Source organism: Salvelinus fontinalis, chromosome 14 (assembly GCF_029448725.1).
Source record: "Salvelinus fontinalis isolate EN_2023a chromosome 14, ASM2944872v1, whole genome shotgun sequence".
In the NCBI taxonomy this organism is placed as follows: Eukaryota; Metazoa; Chordata; class Actinopteri; order Salmoniformes; family Salmonidae; genus Salvelinus; species Salvelinus fontinalis.
This window is the reverse complement of record NC_074678.1, coordinates 32,493,696-32,513,080: the sequence shown is the minus strand read 5'-3', so window position 1 is coordinate 32,513,080 and position 19,385 is coordinate 32,493,696. Positions and strand designations below refer to the sequence as shown.

The window sequence follows — 19,385 nt, the reverse complement described above, 5'->3', positions numbered from 1 at the left end:
TAATTGCGCACCCAACTCACTCGGGTGCTTCGCTATATCACATTTGACATTGTCCATAAGCTTGACCTCATTTGCACACACATCATAAAACGATGGAAAGACCTGTTGTCCTTAATGCAGACCAAGAAGAGCTCCAACTTCTTAATCATAGCCTCAATTTTGTCCCGCACGTTGAATATACAGTTGAAGTCGGAAGTTTACATACGCCTTAGCCAAATACATTTAAACTCAGTTTTTCAAAATTCCTGACATTTAATCCTAGTAAAAAATGTCCTGTTTTAGGTCAGATAGGTTCACCACTTTATTTTAAGAATGTGAAATGTCAGAATAATAGTATAGAATGACTTTCAGCTTTTATTTCTTTCATCACATTTCCAGTGGGTCAGAAGTTACACTCAATTAGTATTTAGTAGCATTGCCTTAAACAATTTAAATTTGGGTCAGATGTTTCGTGTAGGGCCACAAGGTTCCCATAAGTTGGGTGAATTTTGGCCCATTCCTCCTGACAGAGCTGGTGTAACTGAGTCAGGTTTGTCGGCCTCCTTGAATGCACACGCTTTTTCAGTTCTGCCCACAAATTTCTATGGGATTGTGAGGTCGGGGGCTTTGTGATGGCCACTCCAATACCTTGACTTTGTTGTCCTTATGCCATTTTGCCACAACTTTGGAAGTATGCTTGGGGTCATTGTCCATTTGGAAGACCCATTTGCGACCAAGCTTTAACTTCCTGACTGATGTCTTGAGATGTTGCTTTAATATATCCACATCATTTTCTTTCCTCATGATGCCATCTTTTTTGTGAAGTGCACCAGTCCCTCCTGCAGCAAAGCACCCCCACAATATGATGCTGCCACCCCTGTGCTTCACGGTTGGGATGGTGTTCTTCTGCTTGCAAGCCTCCCCCTTTTTCCTCCAAACATAACGATGATCATCATGGCCAAAAAGTGCAGTCTTTTGTTTCATCAGACCAGAGGACATTTCTTCAAAAAGTACGATCTTTGTCCCCGTGTGCAGTTGCAAACCATAGTCTGGCTTTTTATTGGTGGTTTTGGAGCAGTGGCTTCTTCCTTGCTGAGCGGCCTTTCAGGTTACGTCAATATAGGACTCATTTTACTGTGCATATAGATACTTTTGTACCGGTTTCCTCCAACATCTTCAAGGTCCTTTGCTGCTGTTTTGGGATTGATTTGCACTTTCGCACCAAGGTACATTCATCTCTAGGAGACAGAACGGGTCTTCTTCCTGAGCGGTATGACGCATGCGTGGTCCCATGGTGTTTATACTTGCATACTATTGTTTGTACAGATGAACGTGGTGCTTTCAGGCGTTTGGAAATTGCTCCCAAGGATGAACCAGACTTGTTGAGGTCTACAATTTTTTTTCTGTAGTCTTGGTTTATTTCTTTTGATTTTCCCATGATGTCAAGCAGAGGCACTGAGTTTGAAGGTAGGCCTTGAAATACATCCACAGGTACACCTCCAATTGACTGAAATGATGTCAATTAGCCTATCAGAAGCTTCTAAAGCCACAACACAATTTTCTGGAATTTTCCAAGCTGTTAAAGGCACAGTCAACTTAGTGTATGTGAACCTCTAACCTACTGGAATTGTGATATAGTGAAATAATCTCTCTGTAAACAATTGTTGAAAAAAATTACATGTCATGCACAAAGTTGCTGTCCTAACTGACTTGCCAAAACTGTAGTTCAACAAGAAATGTGTGGAGTGGCTGAAAAACAAGTTTTAATGACTCCAACCTAAGTGTATGTAAACTCCCTGTAATCCTAGATTCAGATCCTTCAAGTGAGGAAAAAACATCACCCAGATAGGCCAGTCGTTTGAAACTCAACATCATGCAAGCGGTAGGACAAGTGGAAATTATGGTCTAAAGAACTTTAAACTCGTCTCTCAATTTAAAAAAATCGTCAGTACTTAGCCCCTTGATAACCAGCGCACTTCTGTATGTTGTAAAAGCATGACATGGTCGCTGCCCATATCATTGCGTTGTGCAGAAAATACACAAGAGTTCGGTGGCCTTGCTTTACAGTGAAAACGGTGGCCTTGCTTTACAGTGAAAGTGGTTAACTTTGTTAGTGTCCAAAACGTCTGTCAAGCTGTCAGGCATTGTCTTGGCAGCAAGAGCCTCTCGGATGCTGCAGTGCACCCAAGTGGCGTCGGGAGCAACTGCTTCCACGCGCGTTACCACTCCACTATGCCTCCCTGTCCATGGCGTTTGCACCATCAGTACAGATACCAACACATATTGACCACAAGTCCATTTGATGTCACAAAGCTATCCAGTACTTTAAAAATATCCTCTCCTGTTGTCTCGGTTTGCAGAAGGTGTCTTCCTTAATTGACCCCCCCCCCCCATAAACGTAACGGACATATACCAGGAGCTGTGCCAGGCCCACCACGTCTGACTTATCCAGCTGTAACGCATAGAATTCACTGGCTTATAATAGACGCAGTAACTGTTTCAAAACATCTCCTTGTCACTGATGCGTCGTGAAAGTGTTTGAAGGCTTTGTCTCTAGTTTTTTGGCCTTTTCCCCCAAGATTGTCCCAGCCATATCTGTGGCAGCAGGAAGAATTAAGTCCTCCACAATGGTATGGGGCTTGTCTGTCTAAGCCATTCGGTAGCTCACCATATAAGATGCTTTTAGCCCCCTCTTATTAATAGTATGTTCATTTTAGCAAATCAATTAATGAATTGTTCAAAAGTCTAATTGCTTGGGGGTAGAAGCTGTTTCGGAGAATTTTGGTCCTAGACTTGGCGCACCGCTTGCTGTGCGGTAGCAGAGAGAACAGTCTATGACTTGGGGTGACTGGAGTCTCTGACAATTTTATGGGCCTATTATATAGGTCCAGGATGGCAGGAAGCTTGGCCCCAGTAATGTACTGGGCCGTTTGCACTACCCTCTAGCGCCTTACGGTCAGATGCTGAGTAGTTGCGATACCAGGCGGTCATGCAACCGGTCAGGATGCTCTCGATGGTGCAGCTGTACAACCTTTTTGAGGATCTGGGAACCCATGGCAAATCTTTTCAGTCTCCTGAGGGGGAATACGTTTTGTCATGCCCTCTTCACGACTGTCTTGGTATGTTTGGACCATTCTAGTTTGTTGGTGATGTGGACACCAAGGAACTTGAAGCTCTCAACCTGCTCCACTACAGCCACGTCAATGTTAATGGGGGCCTGTTCGGCACGCCTTTTCCTGTAGTCCACGATCCGCTCCTTTGTCTTACTCACATTGAGGGAGAGGTTGTTGTCCTGGCACCACGCTGCCAGTTCTCTGACCTCCCTATAGGTCGTCTCATCGTTGTCGGTGATCAGGCCTACCACTGTTGTTGTCAGCCGACTTAAGACGACTTTCGAGTAGTAAGACATCATTAAGTCTCACTCAAACTCCCGTGGCTTATTTTTCAAATTGGCATGTTTTTTTTCTAAAATGTCTGTGCAAGAGTCAAGGTTTCATTGATGTCAGTACTTTCGCGCACAAAACACGGGGAAGGAAAGGCACTACTCCCAATATAAGTGAACCCCAAATCAATGTAGTTGGCATATTTGGTCCTCTTCGATGGTCCAACTTCCCTGTCCGTTCGGTGCTTTCCCGGGGGAGGGGGTAGCTCTTCGGCTGTATCAGATTCACAACTGTCAGTGTCCGTGCCTGCTGGGCTAACAACAAATGTAAAATTACTGATGCTAGCATTGGTTGTGCACGTGGAGGCAGAACAACTTGCCGTCAACAGGTGAAATACTGCTGGTAGTAGCAGTACTACCAGTAGAGCTGGTATGTGTTTCTATGGACTTATTAAATGGACTATTTGAGGATTTAAAAATATATTTAAAAATAATAATAATAATGAATCACATTTTTATTTGCGGTACCCTCAACAGCATTGTGGTGTACCCCACATTGGGAATACCTGTAATTAGCATTTAGTTAGCGTTGTCTAACGATTCCTTAAGAGCGCATTGCCAACATTTTGTACGTTTCTGACCTAAACAATAAAATTCTACTCAAACGCTACTTAATAACCTTTTATGGCTGCAGTCCCGTAAACGGGATCGATATGACAACAGCCAGTCAAAGTGCAGGGCGCCAAATTAAAAAAACAAATCTCATAATTAAAATTCCTCAAACATTCATGTGTCTTACATCATTTTAAAGGTAATCTTGTTGTTAATCCCACAAGTGTCCGATTTCAAATAGGCTTTTCAGCGAAAGCACTACAAAAGATTGTTAGGTCACCACAAAACCACAATCACAGCCATTTTTTCCAGCTAAAGATAGCTTTCACAAAAACCAGAATAGAGATAAAATGAATCACTAACCTTTGATTATTTTCATCAGATGACACTCATAGGACATCATGTTACACAATACATGCATGTTTTGTTTGATAAAGTTCATATTTATAACAAAAAATCAGAGTTTACATTGAGGCATTAGATTCACTAGTTGCAAAAACATCAAGTGACTTTGCATAGGCACATCGTTTCAACAGAAATACGCATCATAAATGGAGATGATAATACAAGTTATACACATGGAATTATAGATATACCTCTCCTTAATGCAACCGCTGTGTCAGATTTCAAAAACTTTACGGAAAAAGCAAATCATGCAATAATCTGAGACTGAGCTCAGAACAATAGCCAAATTAGCCAGAAGGTCAACAGAAACCAGAAAATACATGATAAATGTTTCCTTTGATGAATTCATCAGAATGCAGTCCTAGGAATCCCAGGTCCACAATAAATGCTTGATTTGTTCGATAATGTCTGTTATTTATGTCCAATTAGCTACTTTGGTTATCGCATTAGCGGTAATCAATTCCAAAGTCACAAAGTGCATCCACTATAACATGACAATGTCCAAAAGTTCCGTAACAGTCAGAAACATGTCAAACGATGTACTGAATCAATCTTTAGAATGCTGTTAACATACATCTTGAATAACGTTCCAACCGGAGAATTAGATTGACTTCAATTGAGATGGAACGGAGCTGCCTCTCACGTGAACGTGCGTGTTGAATGCGTGATTACTAATTCCTGTCTCCTTCGCCCCCCCCCCCCCCCCCCCCTTCACATTAGAGTCATTAGACTTAGTTCTATTGACTGTTGACATCTAGTGGAAGCCGTAGGAAGTGAAAACCCATCCATATCTCTCTGTATTTTCAATGAGAGCTTGGTTGAAAATCTGCCACCTCAGAAATAATTCAAACAGGAAGTGGAACTTCTCAGGTTTTTGCCTGCCATGACTTCTGTTATACTTACAGACATAATTCAAACAGTTTTAGAAACTTCAGAGTGTTTTCTATCCAATAATAATTTAATACTCTGGGCACCTTTCATCCACGCTACTCAATACTGCCCCTGCAGCCATAAGAAGTTAACCAGCAAGGCTCTTGTTCCAGGAGGGGATTCTCTGCTGTTAGAAGAAGCAAACCACTTAGCTAGATAACTAGCTACTAAATTAGCAAACCAAATACACAACTGCAGAGCATTTAGAACGTAAACGTAATATTTATAAGAGATCTAGCTGGCAAACATTTTAGTTGTGAATTCCATACTGTAATTAGATCACCTGGCGCATGCTGCACAACAGTGACTCACAAGGCACCGGTATCTTGTCATTGTGTGCTTGTTAACATAGTGACTGGGGACTACCGAAAGCTTCTGTACGTAATGTGACAGATGAAATGAAGAACACAATGTTCTTTATCTCCTAATGTATTGCGCAAGTTGACTGCAGGTGTTTACTTAAAATAAATAGTTTTGGCGGTTTTGCAAAACCATCCTGTGGCTTTTTCCAAATACCCCAGTATACTGGCCAAGCCTATGGTCATCAGGCTATGCTCATCTGATTTTATGGGTGTGCTTAGTGAAAATCTAGAGGATTTATTGACAGTGTTTGTACCCCGTAACTTCATTTATCAGCCTCATCTGGGGGGCTGCTAACAGCTGAAAATATTTTGAAAAATGTCACCACCTTGAACACTATACTGATTGACTGGCTGTTGTAATGAATAGCATGTGTGATATAAAACAAATGACTGCCCAGCTACTGGCATGCTGCTTTTTATGCATACAGATTATCTGATGAATATGCCTGTATATCTGTGTGTCTATGTAGGTGAACACATGAAAAGGAGGAAGGAAGCTCTGCTGATTGAAGTTGATAGCCTGCTGCTTGCTTTGCATTTCAATCCTGTCACCCTCTAAAGGGATGGTTTAATGGGTTGAGCGAAAGCAAGGCCTCAACGTTTAGAGATAGTTTGGAGCGGCATTGTGAGGCAATTTCCACTGCACAGGGGCAGGTCCAAAATGAACTCTAATCTGAATGCTTGATGTAAAATACAGACCGTTGTTACCCCCTCATCCAAAAATGACATTTTTAAAAGCTCATGCTGACAGTGATCCACTGAGTTAGTATGCACATGGGAAATAAAGGGACTACTTCCTCACCTGTTGCTGCTTGACATATTAGTTATATCATAATGTTCAAAGGACATTAGCTAGATTATCAAGATTACTCTTTTTGTATGCCTAGACTTTTTGAAGATTCATAACAAGGGTAATACGATAGTAATTTCGAGATGGTTAGATTTCTCTATTGCACAGTGCTTTGTTCAGTGTGCCTGTCACTTGAATGGGCCTGACTGAACAGTCCACTACATTTCCCCACCAAACAGGATCTATGAAGTTTCACCCACTAAATGTACTTGTTCAGTATGATTATTTTTCAATGTGACTTAATTTCTCCTCGTCCATCTCTCTCAGGGCCTGTCTTCACAACCGCTGATCCGATTTACTGGAAGCCAAGGGGTAAGTGCATTTGTAGTTTTTATAAACCTTTCAATTTTGTATCTGTCCGAGTGAAATTGGGATCACTGTCTTCAAATTATATGTTGAGTTTGCACCAACTACTACATTTTCCTATCAGTAAAGAATGATTAACTCAGTGACTGTCCTGTGTGTATAACCAGGCACTGACTAAATTGCCTCTGTCGCTGCAGTGAGCTGTATTTGTTGTCTGCAGGTGACTGGCAGGATTAGATTTTCCTGTAATTTTAGAGTGGCTGCACTGAGCAGGAAGAGCACGGCTATACTCGGAGCCCTGGAGTAGGGGTTCCCCTCCCAGGGTGGACAGACAGGAAAGCTATCTGAGACAAGGACCCAGACCAGCCCATCACTCTTCCAGTTCTAGCAGCAATAGCCTGTACAATTCACCCATACATTCTGCAGTAGCATTAAAATAGAAAAATAAACTACGGTGAGCGTTGTTGCATTCTCATTACGAGCAGCATTGTATGCATTCCAGACATTTAGCTCTGCTAGTCCAACGTTTCTCCACCAAACGAAAGCTTACTAATGTGGTTCACAGTGGAGCGGCCTCAATGTCAGAGGTAACACTTTTCAAACAGGTGTCATGCCTTGCCTTATACCCTGTGGTGTTTACTGTGTAGATGAATCTATTATCATGTCAGAGGTCTCCAGTACTTAAACTGGAGTGGTGTCTCAGATCTTGCTAACATGTCTAATTTATTGGTTTGGATAAGCTACGTAGGCCGTATGTCTCAGTACTGTTTAGGACTAGATAAGCTAAAGCTAGGTGGGCTGCCTGAACAGTTGCATGTAGAGAAGGAAGGTGGGTCCTAGCAATCCAGTGGGTTATAGAAAGGTTTGTGGCCATTGGATTGTTCTTTTTAACTTCTGTCTCTTGAATGTCTTTAACCCTCAGTCTGTAATATTTGATAAAGCTAGAGAGTATTGAAGGTGCAGCTGATTTCTTCTTATTGTGGTATATCTCCATCAGATGCCTGCATCTTTCCTCCCTGGCTCATTTCAAATGCTTGTAGTGGGAGAGGTGGGATCAGTAATTGGTCCGATCAACTTGAGAGACCAGAGGGTCAGAAAAGATGGTGTTTTTCCGTGATGAGTTATGGCTGGGCTGGGTGTGAACCTTTTTAGAGTTCACTGGAACGCTAATGAGCGAGGGGAATGAGGGGGAAAGCTGCTAAATGATGTCGGCTGCTCCGTGAGTCCCATAACATTCATTCATATTGGCAGAGCTTTCATTCACAGCCACTTCCAGGGTCAAGGTGGCATAATAGAACCAGCTCAAAGAACAGCCAGGAAAGGTAAACATCCTGTTTGTTTGTGTCAGTGTTCCTCAGGCTGTGTGTCTGGCTGTATTTGGCGAGGACCGGTATGTGCCAGAGATGATGGCCCCCTGCTGTACACAGCCTCTCCTGCCGCAGTTTAATTAATTTTAGCGCTGAGGATGAGACCAGAGGAGCTGCTGTGAAGGGCCAGTCCTCTCGAGTCCCCCCGGCCTGAAAAGAGGCTTTGTTTGCAGGACACCGTGCCAAATAAGAGAGGAGAAGGGGGTTGAAAATGGCTGTTAAAATCCACTTGCTTTTCAAATGTTAGCGGGGTAGGGTGGGGGACCGTGTCTGTCTGGGCCAGAGGGTACACTGGAGTGTGCCGTTCATTCAGCTTTTTGTTGAGGATGAACTTCCCTTTCCATGCACCCATTTTTTCATTTGAACACTTGCTCCATGTTTTGGTAATGCATAATTTTGTTTTAGCATTTCCTCTGGGAGATGGCTGCTTCCAAACTTTCTGGTTTGGCTAGATGCAGTGGTTTTATGGGGGGACCCTGGTATTTGTGGATTAATTAGGCTTTTAAAGAGGGTTGTCAGTCACCACCTGATGGTAACATGTCTACGTGAAGTTCCATTGTACATAGATAACTGCCAGTATGCTCAGCCAGTAGCCCATTACTGCAGCAGTACTTTGGTTGGCCCCATGCCTGCAATGGGAACAGGGCATCTGTTACGTGAAGTCTGTCAGGCCTGGCTCTGTCATCCTGTACTGTGTCAGACTGACTCACCCCTCTGCCTTCGTGAGTTCCATTCCTTCTTAGTCATCTTGGGTTACACACACACTTCCATTATACGTTGTGTGAGGGTAACATACTCCTACAGCTGAGGAAGATTTCAACGTAAGTGTCTGGTGTACACATGCAGAGTCACCTCAGTTAACAGGAAGCGGTGAATGTTGATAACATTCAGCGGAACCTTTTGAGTGAGGAAGCATGACTGTTTTCCTGTATTTGTTTTGTTCTTGTGAAGTACGATTAATGTCTATCAACAGGCTACCTCAACTGGACATTTAGTAAATGGGGCTAATCCCATTGAGTTTCATATAAACATACAAGGCAATCCGTTGATAACTTGGCACTGTGAAAGGCTAGATCTCTTCATGTGGAGCATGTAAGGCAGGGTTGTACTGGAGCTGAGGCTCAGCATCTCAGGTAACAGAGCCCTTGGCTCCCAGGAAGGCGGGGACACAGTGTTTATTTATAGATGGCCACCTGCAGGCTTCACATGTGTTGGGACCTTGGGTAAACAGAGCCGAGCAGTGAATCACTGCTCTCCAACACTGCAGGGAGCCGCCAGTGGTCTGTCAGCCAGCCAACTACCCCAACACAGCCCTTGCCCTGCCTCACTCCTCTCCTGTTAGACAAGACAGACTAGCTCGCATACCCAACTACCCTCTACCCCAGCAGGCATAGGTCCAGGATCAAATTTAGAAAATGTGTTGATTTATCTGTTCCTATGTAGGAGAAGAGGGACGTTTATGTCTGTTCATTTACCACTAAGGTCTAAGGGGCCTGGTTTCTACTAAGTGTGCGTTGGAAATTTGCAGAATAATCGATTAATTTACAAACGCTCCACACCCATTGAAAATGGCCGGTGTCAGTAAACTTTGACAAAAAAGCATAATACAATTTTCAGCCGCACAGTTTGGATTACCTGAAAACAGCCTAACCAGCAAGTTAAATGGTCAGTGAGGTCTTCTCATTTTGTGTCTGGAAGTAGCTATCAAGCTTGTTAACGTTAGCCAGTTGGCTTGGGTATTTGACTGCCGTTGTGGGGTCAGAAAGCTCAGATCAACCCTACTCCAGTGTGCGCTCTAAATGCTCTGAATTTTAGAACGGACAATCTGACAATGGTCTGAATTTACGAACGCCCAGAGCGCACTCTGAGCACACACTGTCACTCCAGATTGAATTTACGAACTCACCCTAAACTAACATATGGAATTGTTTTAAGATGGTCATTCCAAGGATAATTTACCTCTGAGTTGGAATTTTAGTATAAAAATGATTTGTTTGATTTTGGCCTTACTGCTATTAGCCCATAGGAAAGCATATTCATACATGGCAAAACAGATGGTCAAAATATCTATAAAAAAGAAAGTATGTTTTGAAGGGTCTATCCTATATCAGTTTTTTTTACACTGGTACTTCCATATATACTTCCAATATTTGTTTTAACTTGTACCGAGCTACCTTCAGACGAGGCTTGTGGGCGTCCTAGAGAAAAACGTGTTTGAGAATCTTACCTTTCGATGGTGGCGTCCTATTAGTGTGTAGCCCAAACTGTTAGGACGCTTCAGACAGAAGGTGGTTGTGGTGGTACCAACTTCAGACGAGTCTTGTGGAGTTCGTAGTGTTTGAATCCTATTAGTTTGTCGGCCAAACCGTTCGGAAGCTAAAGAATGTTTGAGACAAACCGATTTTCGGGATGTCTCCTGGTCTGACACCACTGTAGCTCTGCCACCTTCAACTGCAGATGCGGAAGGCCGACATCGGTGGATGCGGTTGATTTTGAGACTCAGTCCATGCAAAGAACATCTCTAGATTAAACATATTTGCTTATGCTAATTAGATTTCCATGGGGGCGTGGACATCGACTCTAGGTTAATGCCAGTTTAGCCTACTCACTGTTTCTCTAAGATTGTGGTGTTTGTGTCCTAAATACTGAACTCTGACGGCTCAACAACACCTGTCTAAATGAATATTGGTATTTTCTTGTTGCTTGCATTTTACAAATAATTTTCCCTCTTTTTAAAAAAACAGTCTGTGGCCACTGTCATTAGATGCAGCTGGGCCTCAGCGCTGGGCGGTAGTCTTTTCCAAGTTTGCCTAGAAGTAACACCTGTAATGTTGGAGCAGCAGAGCAATGGTCTAAGTGGGGGGGGGGGCGGACTTTGGGTTGCGTCTAGCTGCCTGTGTATTTGCTTTTACTAAGAATGTTACAGCACGGAACAGTGGGGACATGTGGGCTAACCTAGCTCGGCTATGCACCCCTGTATTAGCTTGAAGCCTCACCCTGTTACTCATAATCCCACACCGCCACCATGCAGTCCTGAATGACACGCATACCTATACTGTACATTTGTTTGTATAGTACACATACAGGCAACTTCCAAAATAATAGCACAGCTTCAATGGCACAGATTCTACAAGTGTCTGGAACTCTGGAGGGATACAACACCATTCTTCCATGAGAAATGTTATCATTTGGTGTCTTGTTGATAGTGGAAAACACTGTCTCAGGCGCTGCTCCAGAGTATTCAATTGGGTTGCGATCTGGTGAGACACACACACACACACTTGAAATCCCCTATGCTCTTTTGAAACCCCTCTTTCGAAGTCCCAGATCTCTTCTAGCCATGGCAGCCAAAATAATGGGCAACTGGGAACTTTTATACATGATTATGAGATGTTAGTTGCTTAATTCACTTAGGAACCACACTTGTGGAAGCACATGCTTTAAATATACACGGTGTACAAAACATTAACACCTTGCTAATATGGCGTTAAACCCCCTTTTGCCCTCAACAGCCTCAATTCCTTGGGGCATGGACTCTACAATGTGTCAACCGTTCCACATGCTGGCCCACGTAGACTCCAATGTTTCCGCAGTTGTCAAGTTGGCTGGTATTGGATCTCTACTCTGAATAGCTTGTTCCATCTCACAGATGCTCAATTGGGTTGCAATCTGTTTACTGGGCAGGCTACTGCAGTAAGCTGAATTCCCTGTCATGTTCATGGAACCATTCCTGACAATCCTAGCCTTGTAGCATGGGGAAGTTACCCTGCTGAAAAAATGTATTCCCAGATGGATACACTGCAGTCATGATGCAATGATGTTCCGCTATCCTGTGGCACGCAAACGTTGCTCCACTTATCAAGGGGCACAATGTGTTCCATGAAAACACATCTAACACCACCACCAGCCTGCGACGTTGACACACGGCATGATGGATACATGTACTCATGGATTTCTCAATACCCTAGTCCTCCCATCAGCGTGAAACTGAAGGAACCGGTATTCATCAGACCAGGCCATGTTTTTCTAGTTCTGCGGTGTCCAGTGTTTTCATTCCTTAGCCCACTGCAACCGCAGTTTCTTGTTTTTTACTGAAAGAAGTGGAACTCTAAGGTTGTCGGCTGCTATACCCCATTCATGTCAAGGTACCATGAGTTATGTGTTCTTTTATGGGTCTTGGGCATCAATGTTGTACTGGACTGTCAGTTGACTGTAGCCCATCTATTGCGCTGCACAATTTGTGTCACTGTTCTGTCCTCTCTCATTAATGACCTGTTTTCAACCACTGGCCTGCCATTGGCTGGATGTTCTTTGGGTGGTGGACCATTCTTGATACACAGGGGAAACTGAGTGTAGAAAAACTCTGCAGCATTGCAGTTCTTAACACAAACTGGTGCGCCTGGCACCTACTACCATACCCCATTCTAAGGCACTTACATCTTTTGTCTTGCCCATTCATCCTCTGAATGGCACACACGTACACAATCAATTTCTCAAGGCTTAAAAATCCTTCTTTACCCCTGTCTCCTTCCCTTCATCTACACTGATTTGACTAGGGCTGACTTGAGGCTGTCATGGTCATAAAATTGTCAGCCGGTGATTGTCAAGCAAATAACTGCCGGTCTCACGGTAATTGACCGTTTAACTCTTTTAGCATCTCCTGGCTTCCACACACAGCCTACAAGCCATTGACGTAGACCTTTTGGAACATCCATTTTTAAAACGGTTACATCCATTTAATATAGCTTACACATCACAATAAATCCATTTTATTGTAGACAGACTTTTCTTCAGACCTATTTCAGAAGAACAGAATAGCAAACAGAGGTGTCCTTATGTTAGGCCCTGATATGGCAGTGGGCTACACTAGTTCATTTAACAGGCAAGATTGACTTAGAATTCTGTGGCATTATTTTAGTCAGAATACAATTGAACATGGCTGAATACAACAGAATGGATATTTTCTCCAGACGATTTCTAAGGAAGTGCGCACATGTGACTATTGTGTTGAGTGGTTAACAAAGAAACAGCTACTCCTATATGCTTAATTTGGTGTTATTTATGCCAACATTGGGCTATATGTATTGAATATTTAAAAATATATATATATATATATATATATATATTCTAAGGCTGAATGATGTGACTAATGATCAATTTTTTTTGCATGAAAGGCATGAGCTCTTTCTTGTGCGGGCTGCACACACTTCATCAGTCTCTTTCTTTCAAAATTTGACAAGCACTTCATAATAATCTCACCAGGCCTCACATTTTCCCACAGCATCCCCCTTGTGTGGCCGTAATGCCCCCTTTTTTTAAATCCATGCCGTTTGCGGACAAAGTGGCCGTTGTGCCCTTGGGCTGAATATAATTAGAATTCCCGGCTGCCGTTTTCTGAAGCACCTCTGACTCACATGGCTCGCTCAGATCACCATTCTTATTAGCAAATGCCCATCACGTGATCTGGGTCCTTCTCACAGCTAAGAAGTAGGCTACAAGTGAAGACCGACACATGGGGGACGCAACTGTGCGCGTCCCTCTTATCAAATTCCCAGGCTTGTATTGAAGATGTTAAAACTGTCCACGTTTGGCCTACTTTTAGTCAGCCTACAAGATGAGTAAGCCTAACAAACAGCAAAAGCACTAGTCTGTCAATCTACTATCCCCATAGTACAAAAGTTGACCGAAATGTCCTTCTGTGCAAAAAATGTATATTCCAAACATATGCTGGGACAGTTGTGGAATGCAATAGATCCCAAATTAATACAACAAAACTTTTAAAAGCATTGAGGCTGATGCAACAGATCAGAATGATTAGCTTAAAATGTTAAATATTAAAGCATAGAACTTTCACTAAAATCATCAGTCATACAAAAGTTATACTTAAATCCAAAATGGTTCTCTAGTAAATTAGTAAGAATGTCTCACCCCATTTTCAAGAATGGCCATTTTCCCTTTATTCAGATTTACAACCGGTTATTTGAAAATGAAGTCATCTCAAACTTTTTATTTTTAATGAGCCATAGAAAGTTGGTTGCAAGTTCAGTTTAATCCACCTGAAAAGACAGAACAAAGTGGTTACACTCAAATACAGTAATTGATATAAAAAATAAAAAATCATGTTTTAAAGGTGTAATTTTTGTAAATTATATCATAAATAGGACTGCTGGAGTTGTCACACATGCAGCTAACACACCTATGGAATTGTCTGTTCTACCCAAAATTACAACCAACTAATTCCATTTTTGTGGTAATGCTGCAAGTGGCAAGTAAAAGGGGGGGAGATGAGATTTTCGATGTACCGATTCCTTGGCACATGGTTTATGAATTGACCCTGTCTTTCAAAGATAAATCCAAATAACTTCACAGATCTTTGTAAAGGGTTTAAACACTGTTTCCCGTGCTTTTTCAATGAACCATAAACGATTGATGAACATGCACCTGTGGAACGGTCGTTAAGACACTATCAGCTTACAGACGGAAGGCAATTGTCACAGTTATGAACTTAGGACACTAAAGAGGCCTTTCTACGGACTCAGAAAAACACCAAAAGAAAGATGCCCAGGGTGTGAACGTGCCTTAAGCATGCTGCAAGGAGGCATGAGGACTGCAGATGTGGCCAGGGCAATAAATTGCCATGTCCGTACTGTGAGACAGGGAGACAGGACGGACAGCTGATCGTCCTCGCGGTGGCAGACCACGTGTAACAACACCTGCACAGGATCGGTACATCCAAAGATCACACCTGCGGTACAGGATGACAACAACTGCCCGAGTTACACCAGGAATGCACAATCCCTCATCAGTGCTCAGACGGTCCACAATAGGCTGAGAGGCTGGACTGAGGGCTTGTAGGCCTGTTGTAAGACAGGTCCTCACCAGACCACAACAATGTCGTTTATGGGCATAAACCCACGTCGCTGGACCAGACAGGATTGGCAAACAGTGCTCTTCACTGATGAGTCGCTGTTTTGTCTCACCAGGGGTGATGGTCGGATTTGCGTTTATCGTCGAAGGAATGAGCGTTACACCGAGGCCTGTACTCTCTAGCAGGATCGATTTTGTCTGGGAACTTGCAGGTGCCTTGGTGGAAGAGTGGGGTAAAGTCTCACAGCAAGAACTGGCAAATCTGGTGTAGTCCATAAGGAGATGCACTGCAGTACTTCATGCAGCTGGTGGCCACACCAGATACTGACGGTTACTTTTTATTTTGACCCCCCCCCCCCCCCCCCTTGTTCAGGGAGACACTCCATTTCTGTTAAACTGAACAAGTTCCACAGACAAATTATTGTCTCAGTTGTTCAATATAATGTTTATACAAATATTTACACATGTTAAGTTTGTTAAATAAATGCAGTTAGCAGTGAGGATGTTTATTTTTTTGCTGAGTATATATCTTCCCTGCTCTGCAGATTTTGCTGCGAGGACGCAGTCATTAGATCATTTATTTTGGTACTGCCCATATGTTTGTTTTTGGTCACAGGTCCAGGAATGGCTGAAGAGTTGAACATTTACCTAGATTTAATGCTGCAGATAGCAATACTGGGCGATTTGAAAAGTCCCAGTCAATCGATTAATATAATTATTTTAGCAAAAAATTGTATTTTCGTTTACAATCTGTAGAAATTGATAATAGAAAGGTTCAGTACTTTTGTGAAGCATCACAGCACAGTTGAGAAATATGGCAAATAGAAATCCAAAATGGTTGGTGTTAAGAGCTTGGTGGGAGGGGTTGAATGAAGCTGAAGGGTGGGACTAATAACAAGAACAAATGTAAAACATACGGTGTCTTTAAAATGTATATAGGTTCAGAACTTCTGTGAAATGGCAATTACAAATATAAATCAAACTGGATGGACATCAGAAATAAAGGAAGGCCAGTACTAAACAAAAAATATAACTATTGTGTATAAACTGAAGGTAGAAGCCTAAGTGTTATTGTTTATTAGTTTACTCCAAAATGGGGAGGGGTGGTAGTGTTTGCTGGGAATAAGAAAGGTATTGTAATGAAACCGGCAGGGAGCAGTTCTCGAACCCTCGACCTTCTAACCCGAAGTCCAGCGGGCTATTGACTGCCGCAAAAAGCATGCTCCTGCAGCAGTCGATATCCACGCTTATAAACCCAGGGTTGTTACAGTATATTAAAAAAAGTGTATGGGGGTTGGAAATTATGCAGACAATTACATTGATGGAAGCAACAATTTGCAATATTGAAGCTGATCACCCCCATTTTTTTTTTTATGTAAAAAGTTGATAAACATTAGACTATTTCTTCACATAAGCGCAGCAGTGCGCACACGGCAGCAGGTTATAAGCATGACTCTTCCAAAATGCAATCAGTTAGCATGAGAACACTGTTCTCATGTGAACACAAATGTGATTATGCATGAATTTGACTGCGGTCATGACTCATGACCACCAGTGTGGCGGTAATATGGTCACCGTAACAGCCCTAGGCAGACCCCATTTGGTCGTTTTAGGCTGTTGGTCTACTGATCGTATTTGTCGCAGTTGTGAAATGTTTTTTTTGTGGCATGTCTTGATTGACACCTGTCTCTGAACTAATCCATTGCGGAGGCGCAGGGATGTCACCTGTAGTACATTTAACCTTAATTCCCATAATTGCTAATCTACAATGTTTGTTAGGTAAGTAATTTTAAATTAATGCTTATTATTATAGAAGTAGGCCTAGCAAGGCCTAAAATTAACACCAGCCACGTTGGCGGGTGGTCAGGGCTCCACAATGTGAGCGTTACTCACATTTGTGAATAAAAATAGTAAAGTATGATCACATTTATAGTAACAAATGCTGTAATAGCGGTTTCTAAAGTATTTCTGCCGTTTTGTTTCATAGCTGGTAAATGAATCACACAGTCGAAGCACTACTAATAGGCTACAATATCGTGCTGCAACACTGCCTGGCTAGGGGCTGTGCGCACAAACAGAGCTGAGTGAAATATTCATTTTTAGAAGAGCTGCGCACAGGCATAAATTGTTCTAATTTACATGAAACCAACGTCTACTAAAGTGAGACTTAGTCCTTGTGTTTCTTGGCTATTTACATTGTTTTGTTCTACGCTTCTACTAGAGACTCCATCTCACAGCAGACATGAACGTGATTTGAGTCATGCTACCACTGTAACCTCCCGCCCTTAATAAAGGGGCAGGTAAAAATGTTTGTCATATGTAACATTTTGGTTAAGATTTTGATCACAAAATGAAATTAAACTATATACCACATTACTTCTTACTGGTAAAACATTTGTTTTAGTAACATTACAAAGCATGCTCATTTTTTTTTGTATGTGTGTAGTTTGTGGGGGAAATATTTTGGCTGGTAAAATCTGGGTGGTTGGTATATTTTATCTTCCTGCCACAGTAGCTGGTGTACCAAAAAGTAAGTTGTATCCCCTGAGGCCTAGGCTACCTAGTCTGTGTGCAAATATAGGCTTATAAATGTGGCCTTTTGGGGGGATCTGCTAGTGTTACTGATTGTCACAACCACCTCATGAGTTGTGGCACTTTTTTAAAAACTTTATTCACTGAACATGTCAGAACACCAGATGGGCCTGGGGCATGCTTAGTGGGTCAACCAGCGTTTAGAGCTTTGCAGATATTTGTAGTTTAATTTCTAAAGCTGATATGGTTCCCCTATTGGAGACCTACTGTACTCCATACCAGTACACGAGATTGCTCATAAGTGGTTTTACTGTATATGGAGGGCAGTGAGACTTTTGGCAAACAATGCTGTAAGATTTATTCTCTAAACCTGTCACAAGCTGGTGGCTGTATTGATTGTAACAGATTATGGATGACCTTTCCTATATTTATCATTAAATGCACTCTCAGGGAAGAATGTTAACCATTTGATTTATTATTTTCTCTGTCCACAGAAAATCTCAATACCGTGGTCGGAAAATCCGAATGAGCTGCGACTGTTTACTTTCTACTTGTCCAATGTGGGTAGGGACAACCCACAAGGCAGTTTTGACTGCATCCAGCAGTACATCACCAGGTGAGGGACCACAGAGGAACTGGCCATAGGCTGGCCTCATCCCCTCTGACATATAACACATGCACAAATTCATCACACTTCACACATTATATATACATTTAAACACCCTTTGAAAGAGTTGTTTTGGATTGAAGCTTCTGTACCACGGCCCCATGCGGAGGAGTTTGTTAACATGGTTAACTTCTTATGGCTGCATCCCGCTAACGGGATCGATATGACAACAGCCAGTGAAAGTGCAGGGCGCCAAATTCAAACAACAGTAATCTCATAATTAAAATTCCTCAAACATACATGTGTCTATTATCATTTTAAAGGTACTGTAATTTCTGGACTATTAAGCGGACCTGAATATAAGCCGCACCCACTGAATTATTTAAAAATATGTATTTTGTACATAAATAAGCCGCACGTGTCTATAAGCCGCAGGTGCCTACCGGTACATTGAAACAAATTAACTTTACACAGCCTTTAAACGAAACACGGCTTGTAACAAAAATAAATAGGCTTTAACGAAACACGGCTTGTAACAAAAATTAAAAAAATTGCAGTAAACAGTAGTCTACCAAGAAAGTCATTGGTCACTATCTTCCTCCTCCTGTGCACTGAAACCACTGAAGTCATCTCCTTCAGTGTCGGAGTTGAATAGCCTCATTTTCTAGTTCGGGCCATCTGCTTGCTTTTCTTGTCTTTTTGCACTGAGTCAGTTCCTCACGCTGCTGTTTCCAACGTCTTATCATCGACTCATTAAGGCCAAGCTCCCGTGCAGCAGCTCTATTTCCTTTTCCAACAGCCAGATCGATCGCCTTCAACTTGAAAGCTGCATCATAAGCAATTCTCCGTGTCTTTGCCATGATGAGGGTGACAAAATGACTACCGTAATCAGAATGATGGGAAGTTTGAGTGCGCTTGATTTACGTCACATTATGTGATGGTGCTCAGTTTTTTGGCGGCATGATTCTTGTGAAAGCGGGAAAAATCCATAAATTAGCCGCGTCATTGTATATGCCGCGAGGTTCAAAGCGTGGGAAAAAGTAGCGGCTTATAGTCCGGAAATTACGGTAATCTTATTGTTAATCCCACAAGTGTCCAATTTCAAATATGCTTTTCAGCGAAAGCACTACAAAAGATTGTTAGGTCACCACAAAACCACAATCACAGCCATTTTTTCCAGCTAAAG

General features: G+C 42.3%; 1 protein-coding gene across 2 annotated transcripts in view; it reads left to right on the top strand.

The window, feature by feature from the left end:
• Positions 1-19,385, top strand: part of LOC129810656 (RNA polymerase II elongation factor ELL-like) — a 49,744-nt gene that overhangs the window by 17,487 nt on the left and 12,872 nt on the right. For both annotated transcript variants that reach the window (XM_055861389.1, XM_055861388.1), the window contains 2 exons: positions 6,788-6,832; positions 18,087-18,208. In XM_055861389.1, coding sequence (XP_055717364.1) covers positions 6,788-6,832; positions 18,087-18,208 — 167 coding nt within the window. The remainder of the gene's footprint in view (positions 1-6,787; positions 6,833-18,086; positions 18,209-19,385) is intronic.